The sequence below is a fragment of the Takifugu rubripes genome, chromosome 20 (assembly GCF_901000725.2).
Source record: "Takifugu rubripes chromosome 20, fTakRub1.2, whole genome shotgun sequence".
NCBI classification, from domain to species: Eukaryota; Metazoa; Chordata; class Actinopteri; order Tetraodontiformes; family Tetraodontidae; genus Takifugu; species Takifugu rubripes.
The window spans coordinates 7,776,270-7,785,549 of NC_042304.1; the positions used below are offsets into that span (position 1 = coordinate 7,776,270).

A 9,280-nucleotide genomic window follows, 5' to 3' on the forward strand; every position below is an offset into this window, starting at 1 on the left:
TCACACATATTTGTCTTCTGCTGGTTACTTAGCAACAACCCCCCACCGCCCCCCCCCCCCCCCGTTTATCGGCATGACAATGAAATCACATGTTTATTATTATTATTATTATTATTATTATTATTAATAATAATAATAATAATTTTTTGGAATTGTTACTGTATCATATTATAACTAACTATCTTAGTAATAGCTTTGAAGGTGACCTGGCCAGTTTGCACATCCAGGTCCTTATAAATGACACACAAAGACACAAAATGAATTTTGTGAGATGCAGGTTGTTTAAATAAGGACCGCAAAATATTGCAAAATGCTGAAGGGAATCCTAAAAAAATGCCTTTTTCTGTTCTTCTTTAAAAGAAAAAATCAAGACACTGAAACTTCTGCTTTGATGTGATATTGTGAAACTGTAAATGCTGATGGAATTGTTTTGTTTTCCATTTCATTTGAAATAGAGTTCAATGTAGCAGAAGTTGGTACCAGCCAATCAATTTTGTGGCAGGTGGTGACCTGAAGGACAGAAGCTCAGGAATTAACTTTGACCTGATCGTTAATCAGGAATTAATCCCACACCAACCTTAAGTAACTGTCAACAAAGTAAATCTTAATTGCTGTCTAACACTATAATAGTATTTTTCCAGACTGGACCTTCATGTTTTGATTAAAATGTGCAAGACCATTTTATCAGATCTCTTTTGGACACGTGGTTCATCTTCTGCTAAGCTCACACACCACACAACTTTCTGACTGGCTTCAGATGACAGAAGGATACGAGACTTCCATCCAGCTGGTGAGTCGGGCCAGGAACAGACCTCCAGCTCACCCTGCGTCCTCCCTGCGCTGTGGCCCAGGAACGAGCTCAGCATGCGGCCGCGGGCGCTCCGGTCCCCCCGGTCCCACTCCCGGAGAAAACTCAGCACTTTTCCGACCTGAACTGGTTCCCCCTGCGTCGACATCGCGCTGGGATCTGAAGCTTTAACTTCACTACGACCGACCTCTGGTTACTTAGCAACGAATCCCCCTCTCCAGTTTATGGGATTACGAAACCTCTGAAAAAACAATGCGGAGTTTATTATCATTTTGCATTGGTACTTCTCTTTTTTTGGAATTGTTACTGTTTCATATTGAGTAGATGCAGGAGTTTGGAGGTGACCTGACTCGGTTCAACGTCCAGAACCTGAGAGCAAACACACACATAAAGATACAGAACGACCTTTGTGAGATGCTTGTTGTTTCAATATGCTCCCAGAAAATCAAAGAATATGTTGCAAGAGGAAACTCTAAAAGCAGCTTTTTCCTTTTTAAAGAGGAAATCATTGATTCAGTGTGTGACTTGATTTCTGTGCTGAGTTCAATGTACCAGCCAATCAAAAGCAAGAATGGAGACCCAAATATAAAGTGAGCAGTCAAAATCTGTCATTAGTGTCGTTCCTTGGCTTCGATCCTGTCCAGGTTGGTTGGAAGTCTTTTTTATAAAATTGTCCTCATGCGAAGAGAAAATGATTCATAGATAAACTGTATCAAATTTGTCTTGGACGTAGCCTCGTCTGGCATCACACGGCCTGGAATGTCCATTTTTAATGATTTTGTTGTTTCTTTTTCAGTGCAATGGGGCTGAAAGGGAACAGGCTCTTATATTGCTGCATCCTTCTCCTGAGCATCGGCCTCTCTGCTGGTCAGTGAACAGTTCTGATCCAGTAAATAAAAACATTGAAACTGATAATAAGAGGTTGATGGTTCTGCTCGGATTGTCTGCATATTTACTGGTAAACATCCAGAATCTGTCCACTCTTTCAATATATTCTCCTAAATTTAATTAAATTGTGTCTCATTGCATTTAATTGTATTGTGCTTTCAGGTCAGTTTGCAGAATAAATGTAAAAGACAAAACTGGTTGTTAATGTTCAGGATCTAATTTCTAAGAAACAAATATAACAAGAATTCAATACAACAATAAGAAATTGGGGCCGTTTTTAAAAAAAAACTGATTGATTTTTAGTTTAATTCAGTGGGAAACCAAGCACTCCAGATCAACAACAACAACAACAATCAACAACTGAAACATTCTGAATGTTACATTGAACCCAACATTTGGAATCATTTATTTAGTTACATTTCATGACAGTGTTGCTTAAATGAAGTAAATTAATCAGTGAATCTCTGGGGTTTCAAGGAATAGAAATCCTCTGAGAAACAGCGAGTTTTTTAATGGTAACATGTGCATGTGAATTATCTGCTCATCACTTGTGCAACTGACAAAAAACATTTATCTAAATCTAATCTTTTAAAACCAATGTAAAAGCTAATTAAGGTAAAAATGTTTAGCTCATTTTTACTGTTTAAAGTAAAAGATGGAAAAAGCTAAATGTAAGACCTGACCTTTAACCTGAATGCTACCATGTGTTTATTTTACTTTAGATGGTTCAATGTCCAAGATCAGGCTGGTTGGGGGTAAAGATTCATTTGAGGGACGCCTGGAGATCTTGCATGATGGAGTTTGGGGAACCGTGTGTGATGATGGCTGGGACGTAATGGACGCTGAGGTGGCCTGCCACCAGCTCGGCTTCAGCGGTGTGGATATTGATGCCGACTTGGCCACAGTTAGCAGAGGTAACAGACGGCTGCGAGCTCAGTAATGAGAACCTTTGGCATGAAAGCGGTTTGTGTTTTTCCTCGGCGGTTTAGGCAGCGGACCCATCTGGCTGGATGAGATGAACTGCAATGGGAAGGAGCTAGATCTGACACACTGCCAGTTTCCCGGCTGGGGGGTTCATAACTGTCAGCACGACGAGGATGTGAGGGTCAGGTGCATCCAGGGTACGATCGCAGAGGTCTGTGCATCGCTGAGGCAGAAGGCTTCACAGCTTAACACCGTGTTTGTGCCCCAGAGGTCACCGAACAGGTCCCCTTCGTTTTCCAAGACGCAAGCTGGGCGGGGCGGCTGCGGGCGCTGTTTGAGAGCGGCAGCGACTGCGACGTGGAAATCAGCGTGGTGGAGGACGGACGCCACGTCGACCCGATCTGTGCTCACAGGCTCATCCTCCATCAGCACCCAAACATCAGAGACTCACAGAGGCCCCTCAGCATCTCCACCACCTCCAACTGCAGCCAGCACGCCAGGGCCTTCGTCAGGTGAGAACGGCCTCGGTGACACCGGCGCCAACGGCTGGAACCGGCTAATAAGGATGTTTGCTTTTCAGATACTTCTACACAGGAGAGGTTACCTTCAACCTCTCCTCCTACATCTGCATCCTAAAGATGGCCTCCAACTGGGGTCTGAAAGACTTTCAGAATGAGACTACAAACATCGTCCTGTCCATGCTCGCACAGGACAACACTTTCCAGGCCGCACTCTCCGTGTACGAGTACGCACTTTCACCCTTCGATGAGGCGCTGATGGGCATCCTCCTTCATTATCTGGCTTGGAACTTTGAGAGCTTGAGCTCTACTCCACCATGGACAGATCTTCCTTGGAGTGTGGTCAAAGAGCTGCTAACTCGCTCAGACCTCGTGGTGAAGACGGAGACCGTTGTTCTGCAAAGTCTGGAGAAGTGGGCCACAGCGCAGGGGATGACGGCTGTTCCTCAAGAACTCCTGCAGCTCATCCGCTTTCCAATGATCCCAGCCAAGGATTTATCCCTGCTCACTGACCCCCAGTACCAACCCGGGAGGTGTGAGGGGCTCCAGTTTCAGGCTATGCCATACCCCTCACAAAGCAGCAGCTTTACAGAGAGCAACAGCTCCAGGCCAAGGATGTACACCGCCATCCCATGGAGCTATAACATCAATCACGTCCACATGGACTATCTTACGAATCAGAGGTCACCGGGCCAAGGCAGGATCATAAAGACATTTGATTTCCAGACACCCTTTCACAACAGCGCTCCCTTCACCTACAGCAAGGCAAACTGGGAGTTGAGCCTAAATCTCACAGACGACAGGTGCCGGGACGATCCTTTGACTGCGGCAGACCTGAATCTCGTTCTGAATTTGACGATGAGGGACGTGAATAGCAGGGACCAGCTCCATAGATGCATTCGGTTCAGCAACAACCTTATCGCCCAATGTGATGGAAGGTCCGTGGTCAGCATTGATGACCTTGTTGAGGAAGCTGAAGGGCGCTTCGTCTACCAACCAGGCCAGGCAGGAGTGATCTTTCCCTGCAAGTCCAACAAGTACTCCTACCGAGTGGTGATAGGATCTGAGTGCATACCTTAGTCAACAACATCAAATTTTGTTGTTAACTTCTGCCTTCCTCAGCAGAGGCACAAGGACGGAACAAATGATCAACATTAAGATTAAAAGATATATTAATATTAATCAATATTTGATTTAGATGTGGTCTAATTTGTGTAATTACCTTTAAATGTCGAAACATTTCATACAATAATAATAATAATGATAATGAGTCTTTTGATAATGATTCTTTGAGGAACATCTGTATATTTACTGGTTGAAACCAAGAACATCCAGAATGTGTCCACTGTGTAATGTATGGCTCCTCATTGTAATCAAACCTGGTAATAAATTCTTTGTCATTGCGTTTGTTGTCTGTTTTCAAGTCAGTTTGCAGATTAAATATAACAGACAAGACTGGTCTTAAATTTTTAATGTTCAGGATCTAATTTCTAAGAAGCAAATCTAGCAAGTGAAGTTGTTTGATGTGAAAATCCATCAACTTAACCCTTCTCATGTTAAATATCCTACTTATTATTATTATTATTAAACCCAGAAGGTGGACTCAAGAAAAAAAATGCTTCATAATAAATGGTAAGCAATGTTGCTTAAATGAGGAGAACTAAACAGTCAGTTAATTTATGGAGTTTAAAAGAACGGCTCCTAATCCCCAGTGACTCAGATTTTCCGGCTCTTTTTTCGAGGAGCAACTCCTCATCTCTATTGCGGTCACTCTGCTGCCCTCTTCCGGTCAGTCGGCGTATAACAGTTTGGTTTAGGCGACAAGGTCCGTCTCAACGATGTTTGGAAATAAAATCATCTATTCACGTAAACAGCAGGCTCGTATCACAACATCCAACAACCCCCGTCTAAGCTTTCAAGTGATGCTCGGTGCAAATAGTATAAAATAGTCAAAACTTAATCCGATTTGAATAGCAGACGACTCGTGCGAACGCGGCGACACCGGACCGCGAAGGAAGCGACGATTTATGGCCACATTCGTTCCCTTTCTAATCAAAGCGTTTTCCCCAGCACCGACCACCGTGGATTATCGCACCGACACGATGAGGGTGCGTCTGTTGTGCAGGAAGGTTGGCGCGGATAATGGCAGCCGGGCCGGTCCGGCGCGTCAGAGGAGCGCTGGGAGAGTGACAAGGACGGGGAGAGGGAAGAAAGAAAGGGGAGGGGAGCTGACATTAAAGCAACACAACAAGGAAACTACACTGCGGAGACACAGACGCCTTCATTTTATGTTTTTGAATAATAGCCCCAGCTAGTGCGGCGCAGTGCGGGGCCTGTCTGTGGAAGCCACCGGGAGCTCAGCCCCAACACGGTGCCCCGGGAAGGAGCAGCGAGGTCGGATTGGAGCGCGCTCAGCGACGCTGTCAGAGATATGGGTGAGAAGAGCGGTGGAAATATTTCATTTGTAATTGCGAGGGGAGATAATAGAGGACAGACGGGCCTCTTCTGGCGGAGGGAGCCGCGTCCTGATGGGGGGTGGAAACAAAGGCCGGGCGCGCAGCTCAGCCATACTGGATAAAACGCCAATTTGGTGCATCTTAAAGCGGTTGAAGAGGTTTCCTTCCACCGCCTCAGGATGGCCCGAAGCAGGAATGATGCTGCCCGCCTTTGCAGCCCAGCGTAAAAGTTAGTTTAATTAAGAAAATGGGCCGTTTGCTTTGACTTTGCTCCGGATTTAAGAGATCTAATGATTTAAATACCAAACAAAAGCCAAACCTGGTGTTATTACTAATGGAACCGTGCGTGCTAACGCTCCAGGGGCAGCCATTAATAATGGATCCCTGGCTCGTGTGTGTTCTCAGGCTCGGAGCCACCCAGCTCTCCACAGGTGGTGGAGGATGGAGGAGAGGAAGATGAGGAGGAGCTGAGCGGAGGGGAGGAGGCAGACTTACGGTCCAGCTCAGGCCGAGGCTCTCTGCTCACCCGGCGGGGCATCACCCTGAGAGTGCTCCTCAAAGACGGCCTGGTGGAACCAGGAAACGGGGTGCTAACCATCCATTACCTGGTGATTACACGCAGTGGGAATGCTGCTATTTATCCCAGTGTCTGCGTGAGGGGGCTTTTTCCTGCTTGTGGGACGTTTTTGATCTCCTCTGTGTCCTCAGGGGAAGAACTTTGTAGGAGACTTGCTGACTGATGGGAAAATCAGGTGGGTGGAGACGGGACAGATCTTTAACTCCCCCAGCGCCTGGGCCACACACTGCAAACGTCTGGTCAACCCAGCAAAGAAGTCCGGCTGCGGCTGGGCATCGGTACGCTACCGGGGACAGAAACTGGCCCAGTACAAAACCACCTGGCTACACAAGTACCAGCCCAGCGCAGACATGGTGAGAGCAGCGGTGAACCGTTTTTACCTTCTGTCATGGTACACCAGCGTGCCCCGAAATGTTACCATCAGCATTTAAATGACAGAACGGGGCCAATTCTGGAGATTCTGGCAGCGTTGTGTTGTGTTGTGTTGTGTAGTCGCACAGGACTGGGAACAGAACACAGAGGAATCAGAGTAATGAGGATGGAATTTTAAAGCCTTTAACTGGTTTACAGGAGGAATTTGTTTAAGATTCCCACAAAAATGAGCTAAAAATGTTTAAAAAAAAAAAAAAGAGGATCGAAGAATCAAAAGAACCGTGTTATACACTAAGGCGTGCGCACGTCACGTCGGATCTAAAAACGTCTTGTGATGACAGAGTCTGGTGAGCGAAGAGGATGAGGACGAGGATGAAGAGGAAGGGAAGACGGCCGTGCAGGCAGACGAGAAGATGAAGAACAACAAGCCTGGATTACATGGTGCCCTTTGTTGTCCTGGAAAGTTCAGGTGCAGATGTTGTGTGGCGGCCGCCCGGTTTTAACGCGCTGTGACCTCTTCCAGACGTCATGGTTTCCCGGAAAGCCGACAGAGAGAGAGTTCCTGTCAGATACTGCTCTTTGGGCACCAGAGACGCTACCAGGTATCCGCGTTCGTTCAGAAGAATTCGGTTTTTTTGAAGGTTTCTTTTAAACGAATCACCGTTTCCCTCAGAGATCCGCACACGCTGGTGGAGCTGTCGGCCTTTTCAGCCATCAACAGGTTCCAGCCTTTCAACGTAGCCGTGTCCAGCAACGTCCTGCTGCTGATGGTGAGTAACCATGGTGCTGACGGTGAGCCCGCCCGCACGCCCCCTCGCTCCACAAATGAAGTTCTTTCTGAACCCTTTCCAGGACTTTCACTGTCACCTGACCAGCAGCGAGGTGGTGGGATACCTCGGAGGTCGGTGGGACACCAACACGCAGCGTGAGCGCCATTTCGCTTCTTCAATATTGATTTAAAAAAAAGAAAGAAAGAAACGGCGCCGCTCAGTTCTGCCTGTGGTCGATTCGTTTCAGTACTCACCGTCCTGAGGGCGTTCCCCTGCCGGACCAGGCTGGCGGACAAAGACGCTGCCTCCGCTGTCGAGGAGGAGGTAACGCAGTCGGCAAAGCCTGTAAAGATGGAGACGGTGGTTCATCTCCTGCTGCACCTGTCCTCTCCTTCAGATCTGTCAGAACCTGTTCATGCGCGGGCTGTCACTGGTGGGCTGGTACCACAGTCACCCGCGCGGTCCGGCGCTGCCCTCGCTGCAGGACATCGACTCCCAGATGGACCACCAGCTGAAGCTGCAGGGTTCAAACAACGGCTTCCAGCCCTGTCTGGGCATCATCTGTGGTAGGTCCGCGCTGGCTGCACCCATGAGCTGAGGGAGCCACGTTTGTTCACCGCTTTGTCCCTCAGGTCCGTATTATCACGGCAATCAAGGCGTGGCGTCCACAATAACTCCCTTCTGGGTCGTTCCTCCTCCTGAGGTGAGCCCGGCGCCACCTTTTCTTACCCAGACTCTCTCCTGTTCCCTCTAAACTTGTGCGTTTCCCGCGTTACTACAGCAACGGCCCAACGACTACGGCATTCCGGTGGCTGTGGAGGTCACCTACGTGCAGGACAACTTCCTCACTAGTGACGTTCTCAATGAGATGGTAAAGCCTGAGTCAGCTTTTCAGTCGTGCATAGACACAGTTATTTCTGCTGCTCACTGTACTGGTGATCCCCTCCCCCCCCCAGATGCTACTGGTTGACTACTACAGGGCAGCTCCCGACCTCGTCCAGTTCAGCCAGTTCTGGTGTCCCGACACGACCATGTTGGACAAGATCAAGGTAACGCAACGCTTCACCCAAGTCCCACAATGTTTCCCTTTTCCACCAACATTTCCAGGAATGTGTTAACCTGGAAAGTTTTGGAAAATGCTGCTTGTTCTGCCCGTCAGCTTTCTTCAGCCCCCTTGGGAATCTTGGGGAAATCTGTGAGGGGACAGTTTGGGTGACCTCTGACCTCTGCTCTCCCGCAGGGCTCTCTCAGCTGCCACGCTCCCAAGGACCAGGCCTACTCCCAGATCCTGGAGCACGTCTACAGTCAGCTGGGCAACATGCACTGAGCTGACCAGCTCTCACCTCTCCAGTCTTTCCATTTCACAACGTAGATGCCTTGAATTTGTCCGTGCTGGAGTTAAAACAGCGTTGTTAGAATTGAACTTGCGACCTGAGGGGCATTTTAGAAACAATAACTAGAAGCATTTCACTGGCCAGAAACTAGCCTGACCTCTGACCTTTGACCCATGGACCTACTGGATGTGCCTACCCGTGCCCCTCCTCTGACCTGAGCCGGTACGTATGGCACGAGCACGTGCACTGACTCGATGTCGTTGGGAAACTTGTGCAACTCCACTGTGCCAGCACCTTTTTACTGAACCACGTGTCATGTGACGTGCCCCCTCTGCTGTCTTCCTGGAGGGTCCCGAGACACTTCCTGACCCCCCCCACCTGTACTGTATGTAATAATTAACTGTGACGGATTGTTTGGTGCCCAGCGACGACGACCACAGAGCAATGCCTTAATCCTGCTGATGATCCCCCGAACCCTCAAACACACTGGACATACTGAAACCTTTTGGCATTTTACCTTGTAAAAATCTGAAAATAAAACATTCAGATGTGTGTTTTCGTCCATCAGTCGCTCTGTTCGCCGCAAATCTCCAAAATCTGAGTTTAAAACCAAAACCAGAAGTTTCGGACCAC

At 47.9% G+C, this 9,280-nt stretch overlaps 2 protein-coding genes across 2 annotated transcripts; both read left to right on the top strand.

Moving 5' to 3' along the window:
- The first annotated feature begins 1,331 nt into the window (after positions 1-1,331).
- Positions 1,332-4,542, top strand: LOC101076673 (galectin-3-binding protein A-like). The gene is made up of 6 exons (XM_003974106.3): positions 1,332-1,452; positions 1,605-1,675; positions 2,419-2,610; positions 2,686-2,817; positions 2,889-3,132; positions 3,201-4,542. Exons 2-6 carry the CDS (start codon positions 1,609-1,611, stop codon positions 4,216-4,218), a joined length of 1,653 nt encoding a protein of 550 aa, XP_003974155.3. The 5' UTR covers positions 1,332-1,452; positions 1,605-1,608; the 3' UTR covers positions 4,219-4,542.
- Positions 4,543-5,228: 686 nt separating this feature from the next.
- mpnd (MPN domain containing) lies at positions 5,229-9,199 on the top strand. The gene is made up of 13 exons (XM_003974107.3): positions 5,229-5,573; positions 6,000-6,202; positions 6,303-6,524; positions 6,885-6,984; positions 7,067-7,145; positions 7,217-7,313; positions 7,396-7,468; positions 7,561-7,637; positions 7,711-7,879; positions 7,946-8,016; positions 8,095-8,184; positions 8,270-8,362; positions 8,554-9,199. Exons 1-13 carry the CDS (start codon positions 5,570-5,572, stop codon positions 8,638-8,640), a joined length of 1,365 nt encoding a protein of 454 aa, XP_003974156.2. The 5' UTR covers positions 5,229-5,569; the 3' UTR covers positions 8,641-9,199.
- The last annotated feature ends 81 nt before the right edge of the window (positions 9,200-9,280 follow it).

Bases quoted from the DNA above. Each gene is read 5' to 3' on its own strand.
- LOC101076673 (XM_003974106.3), top strand. From the start codon at position 1,609: ATGGGGCTGAAAGGGAACAGGCTCTTATATTGCTGCATCCTTCTCCTG. The intron at 2,611-2,685 runs GTAACAGACGGC...TCGGCGGTTTAG, and splicing joins CTTGGCCACAGTTAGCAGAG to GCAGCGGACCCATCTGGCTG. The intron at 3,133-3,200 runs GTGAGAACGGCC...TTTGCTTTTCAG, and splicing joins CACGCCAGGGCCTTCGTCAG to ATACTTCTACACAGGAGAGG.
- mpnd (XM_003974107.3), top strand. The intron at 6,525-6,884 runs GTGAGAGCAGCG...TTGTGATGACAG, and splicing joins ACCAGCCCAGCGCAGACATG to AGTCTGGTGAGCGAAGAGGA. The intron at 6,985-7,066 runs GTGCCCTTTGTT...GACCTCTTCCAG, and splicing joins CAACAAGCCTGGATTACATG to ACGTCATGGTTTCCCGGAAA.